Raw genomic sequence first — 21,049 nt, forward strand, 5'->3', positions numbered from 1 at the left:
TACCAGTATGCATAATGATATAATACATACAGTTGAAGTCGGAAGTTTACATACACTTATATTGGAATCAATGAAACTATTTTTTCAACCACTCCACAAATGTCTTGTTAACAAACTATAGTTTTGGCAAGTCGGTTACGACATCTACTTTGTGCATGATACAAGTCATCTTTCCAACAATTGTTTACAGACATATTATTTCACTTATAATTCACTGTATCACAATTCCAGTGGGTCAGAAGTTTACATACACTAAGTTGACTGTGCCTTTAAACAGCTTGGAAAATTCCAGAAAATTATGTTATGGCTTTAGAAGCTTCTGATAGGCTAATTGACATCATTTGAGTCAATTGGAGGTGTACCTGTGGATATATTTCAAGGCCTACCTTCAAACTCAGTGCCTCTTTGCTTGACATCATGGGAAAATCAAAATAAATCAGCCAACACCTCAGAAGACAAATTGGAGACCTCCACAAGTCTAATTCATCCTTGGATGAAATTTCCAAAATGCCTGAAGGTACCACATTATTCTGTACAAACAATAGTATGCAAGTATAAACACCATGGGACCACGCAGCCGTCATACCGCTCAGGAAGGGGATGCGTTCTGTCTCCTAGTAATGAACATACTTTCCTGCGAAAAGTGCAAATCAATCACAGAACAACAGCAAAGAACCTTGTGAAGATGCTGGAGGAAACAGGTAAATATAAAAAAAATATCAATATCTGTCACCTCTCCTTGTTCGGGTGGCGTTCGGCGGTCGGCATCACCGGTCTTCTAGCCATCGTCGATCCATTTTTAATTTTCCATTTGTTTTTTCTTGTTTTCCTACACATCTGTTTTCCAGTTCCCTCATTATTTGTTGTGTATTTAACCCATGTCTGTTCCCCCCCATGTCTTTGGAATTGTTTGTTGTAAGTGCTTGTGCACAGGTTTACTGGAGCGCGTAGGGTTTTTTTGTACCCATATTCTGTTGTATTTCTATGCCGTTGGTTTTTGGATTAAACTGCTCCGGCTACTACCTATTTCTGCTCTCCTGCGTCTGACTTCCCTGCCACCAGTTACGCACCCCTTTACAATATCCACAGTAAAACGAGTCTTATATCGACATAACCTGAAAGGCCGCTCAGCAAGGAAGAAGCCACTGCTCCAATGGTGCCATAAAAAGAAAACGACTGTGGTTTGCAACTGCACATGGGTACAAAGATCGTACTTTTTGGAGACATGTCCTCTGGTCTGATGAAACAAAATTAGAACTGTCTGGCCATAAGGACCACCGTTATGTTTGGAGGAAAAAAGGGGCGGCTTACAAGCCGAAGAACACCATCCCAACCGTGAAGAACGGGGGTGGCAGCATCATGTTGTGGGGGTGCTTTGCTGCAGGAGGGACTGGTGCACTTCACAAAATAGATGGCATGAAGAAATACAATTATGTGGATATATTGAAGCAACATCTCAAGACATCAGTCAGGAAGTTAAAGCTTGGTCGCAAATAGGTCTTCCAAATGGACAATGACACCAAGCATACTTCCAACGTTGTGGCAAAATAGCTTAAGGACAACCAAGTCAAGGCATTGGAGTGGCCATCACAAAGCCCTGACCTCAATCCTATAGAACATTTGTGGGCAGAACTGAAAAAGCTTGTGCGAGCAAGGAGGACTACAAACCTGACTCAGTATCAAAAGCTCTGTCAGGAGGAGTGGGCCAAAATTCACCCAACTTATTGTGGGAAGCTTGTACAAGGCTACCCAAAACGAATTGAGTGTATGTACATTTCTGACCCACTGGGAATGTGATGATAGAAATAAAAGCTGAATAAATCATTCTCTCTACTATTTTTCTGACATTTCACATTCTAAAAATAAATTGGTGATCCTAACTGACCTTAGACAGGGAATTTTTACTAGGATTAAATGTCAGGAATTGTGTAAACGGAGTTTAAATGTATTTGGCTAAGGTGTATGTAAACTTCTGACTTCAACTGTATATATAATCACTCCAATTTAAATATAAATAAAAACACCTTAAATCTGGTCTAATCTGTCCCTATGGCAGTTTATCGCACTGACACAGATTAAAGTGAGTCAACGTTAAATCAGCAGTCAGCACTATGGCTAATCAGATGCAGTGAAGCTGCAAATGTTTCAACACATCATTTTTCCCCAATGGATTATGGTTACAACTCCCCTTGGTTTTTATTAATCTATCAATCAGGCTTATTCTATTTCCAGAAACAGTCAGAATCTCTTCCCCTTCCCTGAAATAATGCAGAAAAAACTGGTCCAAACCGCAACAGAGTTCCAAATGCTTTCAGAAAGTCCTAGAACTTTTCTCCACCAGCCAGTGCTCATTTTAGGCTGTTTTAGTGGAGATAGATGTTTCGGAAAGCGTCCCTGCCTCTTTGGGCTTGGCTGACCGTGTGAGACAGACAGACTGACGCACGGACAGGCCAGGGCGTTGGTTTCCTCTCAGCACCACAGAGAAATCAATGGGAGGATTTAGGTAGAATCCGGATCATTCTCTGTCTCAGCTAGTGGTCTCTGTATCTCTATGTGATGCCAACACAGCAGATCCCTCTGCAGGACAACCCTCCTTCTAAAACCATGGTAGACTGGGGGTTGCTCAGCTCTGTTTCAATCTAATCTGTTAAAATGTTGTGTAAAGAACACTAAGAGTCGGTTAAAGGCATCAAATGTCATTGGTTGAGGGCATCTAGAAAATGAGTGAGCTCTGTAGTTCCCTAAGTCTTTGAGAGGTGTTTGGGAGCACTCAAACACTGGGAGACTGTGTCTCATTCATGACAGGCTAACTCTACCTGATGGGCTCCTGGTCCTCCTTGTCCTCTTTACTGTGTGTGATCTTGATCCCACTCTTCCTGGCTCGAGGACACCCTGATAGACTGCAGAGGAAAGGCAACCACATCAATGACAGATATTACAGACACAGAGAACTTTGTCCAGTCTACTGCCTGTTTGATGAACTACAGGTGTGTGCGTGTATTTACCTTCTGTGTGATGAACTACAGGTGTGTGTGTGTATATATTTACCTTCTGTGTGATGCGTAGTTGCCAGTATTATGCCCAGAACCATCGCACCCCGGTGTCGGGCACCTGGGACAGAAAGCACAGCGAATCAGGGCCTACAATAATCAACAGGTCTTGAGGGACACACTCAAAAACACACCCATTCTGTATGACATCTATAATGTATTTCACCGTAACAGTCAGTGGAGTGTATTAGCTTTGTCTGAGGTACTTAAACCTGTTTGATAAATGATACCTTTTTCACAATATATCAAACAAAGCGGAAAGAAAAATAAGACTGAAACATCTCACGCCTTACTTGAGCTCTTGTGAGTTGGTGGCCATCATACTTCGAATGCTTTTGTCAGCTAAAGGACAGCCAGAGAGACTGAAAGATACCAGGACAACGTTAGTGAGGCAAACAAGAGAGAGTACCCACCATTGAAACATGATGACAGAGACACATACTGTGCAACATGGGGTACATACTGTACACACACACACACACACACACACACACACACACACACACACACACACACACACACACACACACACACACACACACACACACACACACACACACACACACACACACACACACACACACACACACACACACACACACACACACACACACACACACACAGACTGGAATTGCAAGAAAGCCATGATGCGAGTGCAGGGGGGAATTTTGGGTCAGTAATTAAAAAGTGTTAACTCTCTGAGTGATAGCCTGTGTAGAACACAAAGCTTTGTTTACATGCTCTGTAAGTTCATTGGCTAGATTCCTTGACACAATTATTGGGTATCTGGTAGGCCTATGTGTACCATGATGATACTGTACTTGGACTCAAAAGGTTAACTGTAATCGTACTCAAAAGGTCAACCCAGAGATGTGCATTCTGGCTGCATTAGTCTGACAGCATAGTCGAGGTAAGCTGAAAACAATCAATCCAAGAAAATGAAGTCACACCTTCTATGTGACACATAATCGTCAGTCACGTGACCTCTCCCGTCACACCCAGGGGTTGGGCATCTGTCCCCAGAGAAATAGACACAATGAAACCATGACGAGAGGAACATAACATAAAGACATAGGAGGTTTGTTTGTGTCTTTCTTGTTGGCGGATTTGCTTTTCATTGTTTTCAGTTTAGCTTCACTGTCTGCAAAAAGGGTTTGTTTTGGACCCCGTTCTAGGGTGCAGCTGCAACATGAAAAGGTACTGATGTTTTATTACAATAAATCATCAACGTAAGAGAAGCATAAGAAGCCATCAATACACTGGCTGAAGAGCTGTGGATCAAATGAAAAGCTGGCAGAAATGTGCGCTGCAAATGTAGCATGCCAAGGAGAAGAGGTGGGTGGTTCCTTTGAAGCTAAGGAAAAGAACAGAGACAAAAAAGAAGGGAAAGCAAAGACGGAGGGGGTGAAAAGCAGATGGCAGCAGGGGGAGTGGAGCTGAGTGGAGTGGTGACACACACTCCACAGGAGGCTGCTGAGGGGAGGACGGCTCATAATACTGTCCAGAACGGAGCGAATGGAATGATGTATTTGATACATTCCACTTATTCTGCTTCAGCCATTTCCATGAGCCCACGCTCCATAATTAAGGTGCCCCCAACCTCCTGTGACACACACACACACACACATATCCCATCCAGGTCAGTCTTACGTTATCAGGTCCTTCTTGCTCTCCTTGCACTGGGCGTACTTGGGCTTGGGGCTGTGCATGGTGACGTCACCAGAGTAACCTCGCTCCCCCAGCAGATCTCGGAACGGGTCCAGGTCATCAGGCTAGATGATGAAGGGGATTTAGGTGAGAGAAAGAGTGGATGAGAGCGAGGGATGGGCGAGAAAGAGAGGGGGAATGAGAGAGATTGGGGCAAGAGGGTGAACAGGAGAGAGGGACGAGAGAGAGAGAGAGAGAGAGAGAGAGAGAGAGAGAGAGAGAGAGAGAGAGAGAGAGAGAGAGAGAGAGAGAGAGAGAAAGAAAAGAGACAGAAAAGAGGAGAGAGAGAGACGAAGGGAGATACACACAGTCAGAAAGATGGCATGGACGGAGGCGGAATATGGATTGACACTGACAGCTCTGACAGACCAACTATCTGTGGAGTTGCACTGTTGGTGACAGAGGGCATGGGTGGCATGGTCCATCAGGCTACAGTTTAAAGCCGTCCCTGGGCCACCAGCAAGCTAGAAGAGGGGCACAACTATCTTAGTCCAATGCTGCTCTGACATACATGTATATACACTGGGGCAAAAAAGTATTTAGTCAGCCACCAATTGTGCAAGTTCTCCCACTTAAAAAGATGAGAAAGGCCTGTAATTTTCATCATAGGTACACTTCAACTATGACAGTAAAAATGAGGGGAAAAATCCAGAAAATCACATTGTAGGATTTTTAATGAATTTAAACAATTTAAAGGCAATGCGACCGAATACTAGTTGATTGTATGTAAACTTCTGACCCATTGGGAATGTGATGAAATCATTCCACGATAATTCTGACATTTCACATTCTTAAAATAAAGTGGTGATCCTAACTGACCTAAGACAGGGATTTTTTACTAGGATTAAATGTCAGGAATTGTGAAAAACTGAATTGAAATGTATTTGGCTAAGGTGTATGTAAACTTCCGACTTCAACTGTTAGATATCATTTGTTAGATATTACTGCACTGTCGGAGCTAGAAGAACAAGCATCTCGCTACACCCGCAATAACATCTGCTAAACACGTGCATGTGACCAATAACATTTGATTTGATTTGAATTGTGCAGACACCAACAAATACCAACTTAGAGCGCCAATCGGTTGGTGGCACAGTCACTGGCTCGGCGAGGAAGAATGCCTACTTACTTGACCAGAGGTATTACTCAGACCTTCAGATTATCAGCCACACACGCACACACACACACACACACACACACACACACACACACACACACACACACACACACACACACACACACACACACACACACACACACACACACACACACACACACACACACACACACACACACACACACACACACACACACACACACACACACACACACACACACACACACACACACACACACACACACACACACACATAGAGAAATAGAGAGAGAGCTGCCTTGGCACTCTCAGAGCCTTAGAATCAGGTCTCTTTAAAACACAATGGCACTCTGCTCTCTCAATTTGCATGCAAATGGCTGCGCCTGTCTGGCGGGCTGCCAAGGTGGTGGCTGAGGAGGCTCTGTCATACCGTCAATCTGGGCTGTGGAGAGAACGCAGCACTCAGGAAGTAGAAATAATGCCGTTTACAGTACTGCTGTTGAGATCCTGGGAGCACCTAAACCATTTGTTTAGTTTTTGCGAATCAACAGAAGAGACTCCGAATGAGGAGACTGGAAATGCTGTTGCATTCTTTGAGGATTGACGAAGTAAAGGACTTCTTACCACGACAGACTGGAAACGTCAGGACTATCTCTTTAGACGAGAAACTCTGGAGTTTTTACGAAGTGCTGCATATTACAGGATTGGAGCTATCTATTTGCATGATTATTTACAGGATTATATGAGGAAAACCTGATAGAGAGATTCTTTGTTCACTATGTTGTGCTTCCCTATGCCTATTAACCTCAACACAATGGAATCAGAGTTAGGAGTTTGGCTGAGCGTTCTAATGCTGTACTTAACAGATACCCTAGATGGCACTGTGGTGAAGTCCTAGATCGCTAGAGTCTGACTGCAGGTTGGCTTTGTCTACAGTGCAGGCAGCCAGGCGGGGCAAGACTATTGATGTAAACCATCTATTTTCCTTTGTGTACAGTAATGCCCCTAAAGACAGGCAAATATATCCAGCACATATTGAAGAGCACTGGGCTGGGTCATTTTGCAAGGTCCTCTACAGCGTAAAAACAGGCACACACGCAGGCACGCTCACATGCACACACACGCACAAATACACCCCCACACCTACTGATTCCCTGCAGTCTTTTGGCGAGAAGAGCTATTTAGATTCCCTCCCAGTATTTATTTGCATAATTAATTCTGGCAAACAGCTGAGAGACACAGCCTACCTCTGTCTGCTGTATGGCGATGCTGATGGAAATGAACATACAAAGAATGAATTGTTTTCCTTGAGAACTCCTAATATGACTTTCCAATCATTCAACCTGAGATCTGGGCCGGGGTGTTAAAAATGACCTCAACATGAGATGGGAGTCTTACGCAAGAAGGAATCAACAGAAAGTCCTTGGAGACAGATGGCTTGGGTTGGACAGATGTGAAACACAGTAGGTACTGTACCGACTGCCAAATGGATGGGTGTTGTTGAAATGCAGCGGGGGACTTCTGTATGTAGGCCAGTGTGAATCGTAACGTTAGATGTATGTACAGTATGCAAGCTGCTTGTTTATATGCAGGATATTTGAATGCTGCCGTGTCAAAGTTATCTGAGTACTGAGGTACTGTGGAGTTAATGTGACAGAAAGTCATTGAAAGATAGGATAGCCTCATCCCACAATCCGAGTTACAGGTTAGAGGAGTGATCGGCATCATCATCTGATCATCATTAGCATCATCATCCTTCACATTTTAGTACCTCTTTGCTGTCCTCGTCGATGCATTTGATCTTGGCGTAGTCGACCGGCAGGTCCCAGCAGTCATCCCCCATGCCGTAACGCATCAGAGCCTGGCGCTGGGGAGACATGGGCTCCAGGGGGGTGAGCACCGCACTTACGCCACCCCCCAGACGCTGCTTCATACTCAAGTCTAATGTCCCATTCTCATCTACCTCTAGGTCTGGGTTCTGGAGGGAGGAAGAGAGACAGGGAAAGGAGGAAAGACGGGAGGGGCAGCAGGAAGGAGAGAGGGAGGAGAAGAAAGGCAAAGCAACATTCAGCTCAAAAACCTGTTATATATGTTACATAACTCTCTAAATATTTCCTTCTGGTAAAAAAAGGCATGGTGACTGGTGGGAGAGACAGGGTCATCAGTGGTAAAGGGCAAGGGAGCAAATGTAGCGATCCTGCACTAATCTCACCATCTCTCTCTCTCCCTCCCTCCCTCCCTCAGAGTGTCTGTAACCTCCACAGCCAGAGGGAGCAGATTGGGGCCTGGCTGGTTTGAGTGTGATGTGAGTGGATTTGGGCAGAGAGACTGGGCTGTGGGGTTAGAGGTTGGCTGGAGGGCAACGCTGGGCGGCTGCATAGGGACTGCTGCTAGTCAACCAAAAACACAATAAATATCGCACAACAAACAGGGACACAGACAGGCTTGAATAATCAAGCCAAAATGCTCCCTCCCTCTCCTACCCAGCTGAATATCCATGTACTGCAGTGGAGGCAGCTGAGGGGAGGACGACTCATAATCACGGCTGGAATGGAGTCAATGAAATGGTATCAAACACATCAAAACATGGTTTCCAGGTGGTTGATACCACTCTATTGACTCCATCCTAGCCATTCATATGAGTGTTCCTCCCCTCCACTGATGTATTGTATCTGGTGAACATGTGCACAGTAGAATTCTGCCCTGTATTTGGAGGGGGCTGGAGGGGAGGAGTAATGTCTATTTGTCACCCTTCCCTTGCCCTCATTAAAATCCCTCACTTCAACCCCCTCCACTCCCCCTCTCATCTCCTCCTCTCCTCTCTTTTCCTCTCCCCCTCTCCAGCTAAGGCACGCCTGTTTCAACAGTGATTCCACACGACACTCCCCCTAGGCTGGAGTCTCCCTGTGTTCCAGTGGAGCAAAACCCAGGTTCCGGTTCTTTGTGACGCACATACTGTATGCTTGTATAGTCTTCTGGGCTCAGAGGTTAGGGTACTGGGGTCTGCTTCCAGTGTTGGGCCAGTAACCGAAAGGTTGCTGGAACGAATTCTCAAGCTGACAATGTAAAAATCTGTCGTTTTGACCCTGAGCAAGGCAGTTAACCCACTGTTCCCCGGGCGCCGAAGACTTGGATGTCGATTAAGGCAGCCCCCGCACCTCTCTGATTCAGAGGGAAGAAGAAACCTTTCAGTTGAAGGCATTCAGTTGTACAACTGACTAGGTATCCCCCTTCCCTTTCCCTTTCCAATAAAATTAGTGAAGTACACATACAGTTGAAGTCGGAAGTTTACTTACACTTAGGTTGGAGTCATTAAAACTATTTTTTCAACCACTCCACAAATGTCTTGTTAACAAACGATAGTTCTGGCAAGTCGGTTAGGACATCTATTGTGTGCATGACACAAGTAATTTTTCCAACAATTGTTTACAGACAAATTATTTCACTTGTAATTCACTGTATCACAATTCCAATGGGTCAGAAGTTTACATACACTAAGTTGACTGTGCCTTTAAACAGCTTGGAAAATTCCAGAAAATGATGTCATGGAGTTAGAAGCTTTTGATAGGCTAATTGACATGATTTGAGTCAATTCGAGGTGCACCTGTGGATGTATTTCAAGGCCTACCTTCAAACTCAATCCCTATTTGCTTGACATCATGGGAAAATCAAAAGAAATCAGCCAATACCTCAGGAAACAAATTGTAGACCCCCACAAGTCTGGTTCATCCTTGGAAGCAATTTCCAAATGCCTGAAGGTACCACGTTCATCTGTACAAACAATAGTACGCAAGTATAAACACCATGGGACCACGCAGCCGTCATACCGCTCAGGAAGGAGATGCGCTCTGTCTCCTAGAGATGAACGTACTTTGGTGCGAAAAGTGAAAATCAATCCCAGAACAACAGCAAAGGACCTTGTGAAGATGCTGGAGGAAATAGGTACAAAAGTATCTATATCCACAGTAAAACGAGTCCTATATTGACATAACCTGAAAGGCCGCTCAGCAAGGAAGAAGCCACTGCTCCAAAACCGCCATAAAAAAGCTCGACTACAGTTTGCAACTGCACATGAGGACAAAGATCGTACCTTTTGGAGAAATGTCCTCTGGTCTGATGAAACAAAAATAGAACTGTTTAGCCATAATGACCATCGTTATGTTTGGAGGAAAAAGGGGGAGGCTCGCAAGCTGAAGAACACCACCATGAAACACGGGGGTGGCAGCATCATGTTGTGGGGGTGCTTTGCTGCAGGAGGGACTGGTGCACTTCACAAAATAGATTGCATCATGAGGTAGGTAAATTATGTGGATATATTGAAGCAACATCTCAAGACATCACTCAGGAAGTTAAAGCTTGGTCGCAAATGGGTCTTCCAAATGGACAATGACACCAAGCATACTTCCAAAGTTGTGGCAAAATGGCTTAAGGACAATAAAGTCAATCCTATAGAACATTTATGGGCAGAACTGAAAAAGCTTGTGCGAGCAAGGAGGCCTACAAACCTGAATCAGTTACACCAGCTCTGTCTGGAGGAGTGGGCCAAATTTCACCCAACTTATAGTGGGAAGCTTGTACAAGGCTACCTAAAACGTTTGACCCAAGTCAAACAATTTAAAGGCAATGCTACCAAATACTAATTGAGTGTATGTAAACTTCTGACCCACTGGGAATGTGATGAAAGAAATGAAAGCTGAAATAAATAATTCTCTCTACTATTATTCTGATATTTCACATTCTTAAAACAAATGTAGTTGGCTAAGGTGTATGTAAACTTCCGACTTCAACTGTAGTAGCTCAAGCTAGTTTTTTCATGCTCTGGACAATATGTTACTGGATTCAGGATCGTTGGAGTTTTGACGCTATTATGGTGACAAAACAGAATCAGCCTTTGTAGACCAAAGATAGACATCAGTGTTTCCCCTATATGAATTTAATATACATAATATATTAATATATTAATTTACTATATCGTTGCCGCCACTCCAACAAATATGGTTATGGGCATGTGGAATGGAGAGAGAGAAACTTTGAGGCAAGGCTAAAAGCTATCAGCAGGAAAGAGAAATATATATTTTAATGTGACATGGTATGTGTGTGCTTCAAATTAATGTGCATATACAGTATGTGTGTCATTGTGCGTTAACGAGCATGTTTGTTTCCTCACGGACCACATGATTGTCATCTGACCCCCAGATAGCCCCGGTCCCCTGTTGCTGGGAGGAGGTGGGGCAAGAGAGAGCGGGAGGGGTCAGTGGCTGCTTCCCCAAATTACTTCCACCAGCCTCCTCCAGCTCCTAAAATGAAACAAGTGTATTCTCTCTCAGCATTCATGATTATTCCTCAGTCTCCCTCGCTTTCACTCAGAGAGATAGGAATGGACGCAAATGAGGAAAGACAGACAACGTAAGAAAAGCAATGACATGACTGGAGGTGTTCAGATGAAAGAAGGTTGAGAATCTCCCTGACGTTTCCTGTCTCTACCTTTGCCTTGGAGCCAGTCTGTCTGTCTGTCTGTCTGTCTGTCTGTCTGTCTGTCTGTCTGTCTGTCTGTCTGTCTGTCTGTCTGTCTGTCTGTCTGTCTGTCTGTCTGTCTGTCTGTCTGTCTGTCTGTCTGTCTGTCTGTCTGTCTGTCTGTCTGTCTGTCTGTCTGTCTGTCTGTCTGTCTGTCTGTCTGTCTCGCCAACGGAGCAGAAATGGACAGAGAGGAAGGGAGGAAGAGAGAGGAAGTCCTGATTGGTTAAGGCTCTTCTGCCAGCTGAGTGTACTCCGCTCTACCTCACGCAGAAGGCCTCCCTATTTACCTGCTCGGCGTCTCCATGCTGATAATGCAGGGATACCGGCGCCTTATCTCCTCCTGATGACATATTGGGCTTGCGGCGTGTCGGCGGCGATCCGTCCCATCCCGCCGTTCTCCCTATCTACCTCACCTGATCCCTGGAGGGAAAATATAAAGCTGTCCTGCTGAGCGCCAATTGAGAGACACGGCCGTAGATATCTCTTTAACAGAGCGCCAGTGTGCGTGGCTAAAGAGACCCTATCGTCCTCACTCATCACTGCTCACATTACATGGCAGGACAGAGGAAGCTTGGAGCTGGGAGAGTAAGGCCTCTAGCAGTGGGATGGGAAGGTGTTTCGAGGATATCATTCAATGGTCTAACCAATACTATGACACTCTATGTTGGACCACAGGATGTCAAGTCGGATTTGAATACTTCCAGTTGGCCGAAAGTCAACCTACATGTCAACAACAACAACAAAAAACCTGTAGTGTCCAACCTCTCACGTCCTTCGAATATTGTACATGACACACAATCCCATTATCTCATGATGGAAGGCTTTATAAAGGCTTTATAAAGAGTTGAAGGCTTTATAAAGAGTTGGTCACTAAACAACTCCTACCCGAGAGCAGAGATCCTGGGGTTTTCCTCCCAGGCCGTGGGGCATCTCTCTGCAGCGCGTGGACAGGTTGAGGATGGCCCTGGCAGCCATGTGGGCAGCCTCCATGTCGTGGGTGTAGTCGAAGCTGCTCTTACTGCAGGTGGAACTGGCGCTGCTGCCCCCTCCTCCGCCCCCTCCTCCACAGCTCAGGCTGCTACTGCTGCTGCTGGGGGCGTAGGTGCTGTTCGGGCTGCTCGCCGAGCTGGAGTTCTTACAGTAGCGCTTGACTGGAGGACACAAGCACACAGAGATAGGGGTAGTTCATCCGCAAATATAGACAAATGCACGGCGTGGAAATACTCTTACCGTCGTTTTGTAAGGTTCTGTATTTTTTTTCTTTGTCAACCTTGTGATGTTTTGATTAATCTGCCTGTTTGCCTACCTGTGTATGACCATTGCCTACCTGTGTATGACCATTGCCTACCTGTGTATGACCATTGCCTACCTGTGTATGACCATTGCCTGCCTGTGTATGACCATTGCCTACCTGTGTATGACCATTGCCTGCCTGTGTATGACCATTGCCTACCTGTGTATAACCATTGCCTGCCTGTGTATGACCATTGCCTACCTGTGTATGACCATTGCCTACCTGTGTATGACCATTGCCTGCCTGTGTATGACCATTGCCTACCTGTGTATAACCATTGTCTGCCTGTGTATGACCATTGCCTGCCTGTGTATGACCATTGCCTACCTGTGTATGACCATTGCCTACCTGTGTATGACCATTGCCTACCTGTGTATTACCATTGCCTGCCTGTGTATGACCATTGCCTGCCCGTGTATGACCATTGCCTGCCTGTGTATGACCATTGCCTGCCTGTAACCACGATTCCTGCCTCCTGCGAAGGCGAAATGAACACCTGCCGCGCTCTGCGTGTGAATCTACACCTTTTTCAACCTCAGTAATCATTACAAGTTTGGCTGTGGGGGATGCATTCAACAATAAGGATTTTGGGAAGTAAAAATATTGGTGAATTTGGAAAGACTCGGCACAAAATACAATGAATCCGTGGAGAATAAAGGCTTAGAATACAGACCATTCATAAACCAATCCACAGAAGCAAGGATATTCATTATTCTACTGACACAATATTCATGTTGACTACCTGAACAACAGAAAAGTAGGTAACAGATAAAGCTGATGTGCCAGGAAGATGGACTGTACCATCATATCCTTTAGGTGAAGTGTCCCTGCCTTGGAGTTTGGGTGCGATGGCCCGTTTGCCGTAGACATTGTTGCCATGGCTGCTGTCTGTGAAGCTGCTGTAGTCAAAGCTGGTCTTGGAGTACTTCTCCAGCTCCTTGGCCAGGTTGGAGCGTGGCGTGCTGGTGGATACGTTGTTCTTGTAGCCGTACTGAGGGATCTCCAGCTGTTTCACAAAGCACATAGGCCTGGAAAATAAACCACGAGGGGGTGTAGGTTGGACAGAGCAGAGGCACCAAACATCACGCAGGGGAAGGGAGGAGGAGGGGGGTAGGGAAAGGGGAGGGGAACGTAGAAAAGGGAAAAGGCAAGGCAACAGTCAACTCTAGCCTAAAATAATCCTTGGATTTAGCTTTTAGTTCATCTAAGCTACACGTCTATGCTGTTTCCTGAAAATGTCTCACCCAAACACAACTCATAATTAAAGCCATGCATTTTCTCTGATATTATTTTACAAAAATGTTTTTATCTAGAAACTATCAGAGCTTTAATTAGTGATGTAGTCTAATTGGATAGAAATGTTATATCTACCATTGCATATCAAAACAACTTTTGTTGAAATGATTCAGCTCTTTAAAAACCAATAAAGACTTTCACTTCATAAACAAGAAAATGAATGTGGAGCGTCTCCAAACAATAACTGTCTGAGAGATCAAAAGATAAAGAAATCAAACAGACAAAGAAATATGAAAATCTATAATACAATAATTAAGAAAACCTTCCAACATTGACTGACTAATGCAAGCTGAGTTATAGTAAGGTAGGATATAATGTAGTGCTCTGGAATGGGGCCAATTCCATTCCAATTCGGGAAGAGTAAAATAATTTGAAATGGAATGAAACCCAACCCTGGTAAAGTATTAAATTAATATATTCAGGCCGTTGGACTCTGCATCTACCAGTGAGGTGGTCCCTCTGGAAGCTGAGTGTGGTGTGGTGAGCGGTGAACAGTACCTGAGCACTCGGTCAGAGCCCTGGTTAGACTTGGAGGAGCCATCGCACCCGATGCTCTTCTCCTGGGCTTTAGCCAGCTTCTCTGCTGCAGCGATTGGACACCCCGACAGGCTGAAAGGACAACAGAGGGGGGATGAGTATGACAACCAGTAATGGAGGTGAGGCTGATCATATCTGAACCAATATAATGGTCCCATTCAATGCATCTCTGACCACCTGTCTGTCTGCCTGCTGGTTTGCCAGCTTGTCTGTGTCTGTCTGTCTAACTGATAATCCATCGACCTACCTGCCTTTCAATGAGTTTTTGGTTCATTTCCAATATCATATATTTTCATCAAACGTTTAAAATGACAACAACGCAGTTGGTTATTATAACAGATTGCTTTTTTTGGTTGAGTGGCTTCAGAGGATAAAGCAACTGCACACGCACACAATCCTGTCCGTGCTACCCAATCCACACAAACACACTGGCCAAAACAACCTCCCAAAACACACACACCAAACTCCCAAGGTTAATAATGGACATGTTATTGCAGCACAGCTGTTTGACATACTGCCAATCAACCACATTTAACAAAGGCTCTGATCATTCTATGTAATTTCACAAATTCTTCTTTATAAACGTTGTGTAGTGTAAAAGAGGCTTCAAGTCCCAGTAGAGAGGTTATTCAGATCATAGCCCTGAACCAGCGCAGGTGGAGGGAGAGGTGTCTTCTCGAGGTGTGAGTATCAGTTAGTAGGTGTTCATTTAGGTGTGTGTGTGTGATTTGCAAGTGCGTGTGAGTGTGTTAGTGTACATGACTGTCTGATAAGTTGAGCGTGTGCATGTCTGTGTGTGTGTCTGTACCGTGTGTCTATGTGTGTGAGTATGTGTGTGCATGCCTGTCTGAGCGTCAGTGTGTGAGTGACACTGTGCTCAGCTAGAGAGAGCTCCAGTCTTCCCAGGTCTGTAACCCTCCTGCCAGCGTGGTAGAGAGGTGCTAATGGCTGCTGATACACCCTGACTCTCACAAAATCTGCTGTGGGTGACACTCCACTCATTCTCATCCTTCTCTCTCCTTTCATTCTTTCCCACTCTGATCTGCTCCCCTTCTCTCTCTCTCTTTCTCTCTCACCTCTCGCTCTCTAGCCGTGTGACAGGAGAGGGGAGCACATGGCTATTTCAGTTCCACTCTCAATACCAACACCCATACACACAGCTTCTCTCCCGGAAGCCTTGATCTGTGATTCTTTCATCTGAGGTGTGGATTACAGCATTTCACGCGTGACTCCAAATTTAGCATTAGACAAGCAACCACATAATTAGATATGGTTGTGGTAACTGAGATATCCAAAGCCAAATACTTCTGTAAGCCCCTTTTCCATCGCAATCAATAAAAATAGTGACATTTGTGCAACAATATACAAACACAAAATTATAGTAGATGATACAATTGTAAAATCAATCAATCAAACAAAAAACACTTGAGCAAATAAATAGAACATAAACAAAGTGAAAGAAATGATCATGAATGTCAAGTAAAACATTTAATAAATCAAATATATTGATAAAGAGGAAAGAAACAAGGATAAAGTAACAACCCGTCATTGGAGGGAAATAAATAAAATCTCCAACTGAACAAAAGATGGACGTAACACAGATGATCCTGGCATTTCCCAAGATGGCTGCCAGTCCTGTTGGGCGACTCACCTTCTGTGGGAGTTTCTGTTGCTATTGACATGGCCGCGTCCCGTGCAGCCCAGTGTAGGACACTTAAGAACATTCTCATACATAGCAAGGACTTCACACAGACAGACAAACAGACATACAGGAGAGCGATAGAGAGAGATAGGGAAGGTTAGAAGCCCACACAACCAGACAGTATCATTAGTGTGTGAGAGGTTGAGCAGCTTGGTATTATCATCATCGTTATCATTAGGATCTGTGCCAGCAATTTGAGATGACCTCCTTCCTCCTCCCTATAGAGCAGTACAGTCTGAAAGGGCAGACAGTGTTTGTTATTGCCACCATACTGGTTTCACTGCTATAGCCTTTTGAGAACAGTGTTGATTGAAGAAGGAGAGTATTGCGAAGAAGAAGCCATCTAAAATCCCTTTTATACACAGACCAAAATCGCACTAATTTAACATGCCTGCATTTTTATACCAGCCTTTTCATGTATCTGAAAGGGGTATGGTGTAAAACACATGGGAGAATAAAAGCCACCTAAAGAGCTTGTCGTGATTCCTGCATTCTCACAGACCCTGAAACCAAAATACAGGTCTTGGATCTGTGTGAATGGTTCTCTGCCTTCTTTTGCAGGTCAATTCATGAACACTTCACTTGCTTAACACTTGTTTAAAACCTCCCTAATTTGAACTGAAAACAGCGCCCGTGGTTTAACAACACCTCCCATCTGTCCCAATGTGCCAGTTACCAACTGATGTGTATAAAAGGGGAAACCCTACAAATAGGTTTGAAGTAAAGGGGCTGTTTCAAAGGGGGTCATATAAATATTGCCATATTTTTTTTTTGCGGTAACATACCAAATCGTCTGTCTGACATGGGTATGAGAATAGTAGCCTAGGACATAGCCAGAGACATATACCAAAGACAGCTTGAGGCATGCAGAGAGCAGAACAAGTAGCCAACGGATAATGCAACAGAAGACATGCCAGTAATTCACGGATCGTGCCAGACACATACAGTATATTTATTATTCTATTTACAGTGTATACTGTTAGTTATCATCCACCCGTTTTAAGATGCTCCTGCCTTCGATAGCATTTACCATTAAAACAGTCAAATGGGTTCATTCAATTGGTTTTAATTGATTTATTTGGATCCCCTGTTAGCTTTTGCAGAAGTAGTAGCTTCCTGGGGTCTACACGAAAACATAAGACACGACAAGTAACAAAACACTGAGACACTGCTAGACAAGAGCAGTCTGTCAATTTCAAAATACAACAATATACAAACAATACAACTGAAGGAAAATATGTAGATTGTGTGCGTTACAGTGTGATAGTGTGCCTGCGTGTGTGCGTGTGCGTGTGTGTTTGTTTGTGTGTGTGTCATTTTACAGTCCCTGTCATGAGATGGTTTTTTTTTATAGATTTTTTTTTAAGGTCATTTTACGTTTACTTGAGTAATAGGAGATGGAAGGGAGTTCCATGTGATCATGGCTCTGCATATTACTGTTGCCGTGAATTTGTTTAGGACTGTGAAGAAACCACTTGTGGCATGTCTTGTGGGGTATGTACAGGTGTCTGAGATGTATGTTATTTGATTATGCAGACAATCTGGAATTGTCAGCGCAATAATATCTCTCATAAAAACTAGAAGAGAAGCAGTTGATCTCTCGTCAACCCTCAACCGGGAAAGACTGGAATGCAGGTTGTTGATGTTAGTTCTGTATGTATTGTTAAAGGCATGCTGCTCTGTTTTGAGCCAGCTGCAGTTTTGCTACATCTTTCTTTGCTGCACTTGACCATATTAGCAGACAGTAATCAAGAGGGGCAAGACCAGAGCCAGAACAACTAGTACAGTTGATTTATGTGTCAAAAGCACAGAACATCGGGGCCTCCCGAGTGACACAGTGGTCTAAGGCACTGAGGCATCACTACAGACCTGGGTTTGATCCCAGGCTGTATCACAACTGGCCGTGATCGGGATTCCCATAGGGCGGCACGCAATTAGCCCAGCGTCATCCGGGTTAGAGGAGGATTTGGACGTAGGGGCTTTACTTGGCTCATTGCGCTCTAGCGACTCCTTGTGTCAGGCCGGGTGCCTGCAGTCTGACCTCGGTTGTCCGTTGAACGGTGTTTCCTCCGACACATTGGTGCGGCTGGCTTCCGGGTTAAGCAGGCGGGTGTTAAGATGCGCGGTTTCCTTATTTAGAATCTCAGTGAGCTCACTGGCTTTGGGTTCTGACCTATAGAGTGTGGAATCAGCCACATACATAGCCGTTTGAGCTTGGCCAGTGGCAAATCATTGGTAAAAATAGACAAGAGTGACGGCACAAGGCAACTGTCTCTAGAGGGACACCGCACTTTCCATATCAGATGTTAGAGAAGCTTCCATTGAAGAACACTTTCTGGGTTCTATTGGATAAGTAACTCTCCAACCATGTGATGGCAGGTGATGTAAAGCCATAAATAACTATTTATGATCAATAACACCAAAGGCTGCACTGTATCTAACAATACAGCTCCAACTATCATCTTATTTATACATTTATTTTAACCAATCATCAGTCATCTGAGTCAGTGCAGTACAAGTCGAGCGGCCTTCTCTATATTATGCCTGCTGAAGGTCAGTAGTGAACTCCGTCAGCTTACTAAGAACAGGCAGCAAACTGATTAGGCGGCTGTTAGAGCCTGCAAAGGGTGCTTAACTATTTTTTGGCAGTGGGATTACTTTAGCTTCCTTCCACACCTGTGGACACACATTCCTTTAGGCTTTGGTTAAAGATATACCAAATAGGAGTGGAAGTATGGTCTGCTCTCCCCACGGCAGCCAATTAGAGTAATGATCTGTCCACGGATGTCTCTAAGGGACCCCGGTTGAGAACCATCAGAGGGGAGGGGGGTGAGGAGAGGGGCCAGAAAGACGCCCTGCTGTATGGGTTAAAACTGTTCTTTGCGTCAGCTTCATCATTATCACCCCCTTACACTCTGACCCTCGTCATCCTCACTCTCTGGCATACTAATTCGAGCTCAGAAGAGCTAATTGGGCAAGTCCCTCCACCTCAACACGCCGAGAGCCAATACATTATGTTAGATTATATCACTACTTTCCCTGACCATGACAAAGAAACAGTTATAATGACTGGAAATGGTTGGATTTGCCTGTCCTCATTCACTGTATGCTTCGAGCATCGTGGAACATTTCACAAAAATAAAAAGCAGTGATTCCTGTAAAGTGTATGCTACAGCGGTATTGCGTTTTGTACTCTCATTCATGGGTACATCACTTTCAGAAACAAAAACAAAGATCTCTTATGAGCGGCTTAAATATTTGACATTCAACACTGAGCAAACACGAAAATGAACTTGTAACGTCGCTTCATTTTAATATCCTAGATTTCCCTAGGAAGTGTCTTGTGCGCTGTGTGATTGCTAAATGAAGACCTTGCATTAATAATCTATTGTCCACTACACTGTAAATGTGTTATTAGACGGGCGGGCTTTTATCTCTCTCTGCCTCCTCGCTGTCAGCAGGTGTGTGTGTGTGTGTGTGTGTGTGTGTGTGTGTGTGTGTGTGTGTGTGTGTGTGTGTGTGTGTGTGTGTGTGTGTGTGTGTGTGTGTGTGTGTGTGTGTGTGTGTGTGTGTGTGTGTGTGTGTGTGTGTGTGTGTGTGTGTGTGTGTGTGTGTGTGTGTGTGTAGAGGACATTTGGGTCTGTCTGCACTGAGAGGCTATTGACCACTGATGGACAGCGAGAAACTGTGTGGCTAGCTGCTCCATGGCGGATAATGGATTATAAAGCAGAGTTCTGTCGATACCTCACATACCTGTCTGTGTATGTGCGTGTGTGTGAGTGAGTGTGTGTGTGTGTTATTTTCTTACAATGACCCTTTTCTGCGTAGTCACACTGTGAGTTGCAATTAGAATGAACACGATTTAATTCCAAAATGAAAAATTTATGCTATTTTTCCAAAACGTCAGCTTGACCAACACAAATAAGAAATAGGAGAAGGAACACGGACGTTACCTCCAAAAGATCCTATGACAATCGATCAAAGCCTATTTTAAAACCCATTTTGGGGTTTGCACCCTCAAGGTCAAAAACTCTCTCCATCCTAAACCTCTCAGAGTACACATTTATACCTTGGTGCTATAACTAGGCTATAACTAGGCCCAGGAGTTTTTTTCCTGGTAAGGTCACAAGGTCAGGGAAAACTGTTAGCTCTAAGCATGGTACTCAAAGCAAAAAAAGACATGTCTCATAACTGGCTTACTACTTTATAAGGCCATGTCTTATGTTAAATGATTTATGTGCCATTATTTAAAAAAAGCTATTATTTTAAATAGCAGTCTGGGTCATGGCAGGTCATAACGTAATCTTCTGACTCTGGGTTAATAGCACGTGTTGAAGAGAGTTTATTGAGAAGTTTGCACAAGGTGAATGAGACCAAATAACCGGGGTGCCTATTCGCTGAGGGCTAATGTTTATCGCCGCTGCAGTTGATCTGCTGCAAAAAGCCATAATACTTCTCTTTTATTCAACTGAATTTAATTGAGCAAAGAATAGAAATAACTTTATGGGGTTTATCGTGCGGGGGGGGGGGGGGGGGGGGGGTTGATAGGCGTACTCGGTCTTACTCACTGCTGGTGACTGTGGCCAGACAGAGACAGTTGACTTTTTCTACAGGCACTTAACAGTGTCACCAAGCAGAAGGGAGTTTTATAAGTCATGATCTTAATTATGTCTTACTTTGTGAGGTAAACATCATATGAATTTAGGGAGTCAAAGTACAGTAACATGCAAAACAAATGTAGCTTGAGTAAAATATATGATCTGAATCCAAAAGTGGGTGGGAATGTCAAGTGCTGGGAAGCACTGGCTGTTGGTCAGCAAGAATGACTGATGTTAACTCATTGGTAGACA

General features: G+C 44.3%; 1 protein-coding gene across 6 annotated transcripts in view; it reads right to left on the reverse strand.

Moving 5' to 3' along the window:
* LOC124046335 (myelin transcription factor 1-like protein) overlaps positions 1-21,049 on the reverse strand; it is a 130,471-nt gene that overhangs the window by 9,182 nt on the left and 100,240 nt on the right. For 5 of the 6 annotated variants that reach the window (XR_006840993.1, XM_046366603.1, XM_046366606.1 and 2 more), the window contains exons 9-17: positions 16,149-16,239; positions 14,459-14,569; positions 13,466-13,692; positions 12,256-12,521; positions 7,625-7,831; positions 4,701-4,822; positions 3,344-3,412; positions 3,049-3,111; positions 2,817-2,900 (exon numbers count right to left, since the gene is read on the reverse strand). Coding sequence is in view for 5 of the 6 variants with exons in the window: in XM_046366603.1 (XP_046222559.1) it covers positions 2,817-2,900; positions 3,049-3,111; positions 3,344-3,412; positions 4,701-4,822; positions 7,625-7,831; positions 12,256-12,521; positions 13,466-13,692; positions 14,459-14,569; positions 16,149-16,239 (1,240 nt within the window). In the remaining variant the exon portion in view is untranslated. The remainder of the gene's footprint in view (positions 1-2,816; positions 2,901-3,048; positions 3,112-3,343; positions 3,413-4,700; positions 4,823-7,624; positions 7,832-12,255; positions 12,522-13,465; positions 13,693-14,458; positions 14,570-16,148; positions 16,240-21,049) is intronic. The other variant, XM_046366604.1, reaches the window with a different exon arrangement.

The sequence above is a fragment of the Oncorhynchus gorbuscha genome, linkage group LG10 (genome assembly GCF_021184085.1).
Source record: "Oncorhynchus gorbuscha isolate QuinsamMale2020 ecotype Even-year linkage group LG10, OgorEven_v1.0, whole genome shotgun sequence".
Classification (NCBI taxonomy): domain Eukaryota; kingdom Metazoa; phylum Chordata; class Actinopteri; order Salmoniformes; family Salmonidae; genus Oncorhynchus; species Oncorhynchus gorbuscha.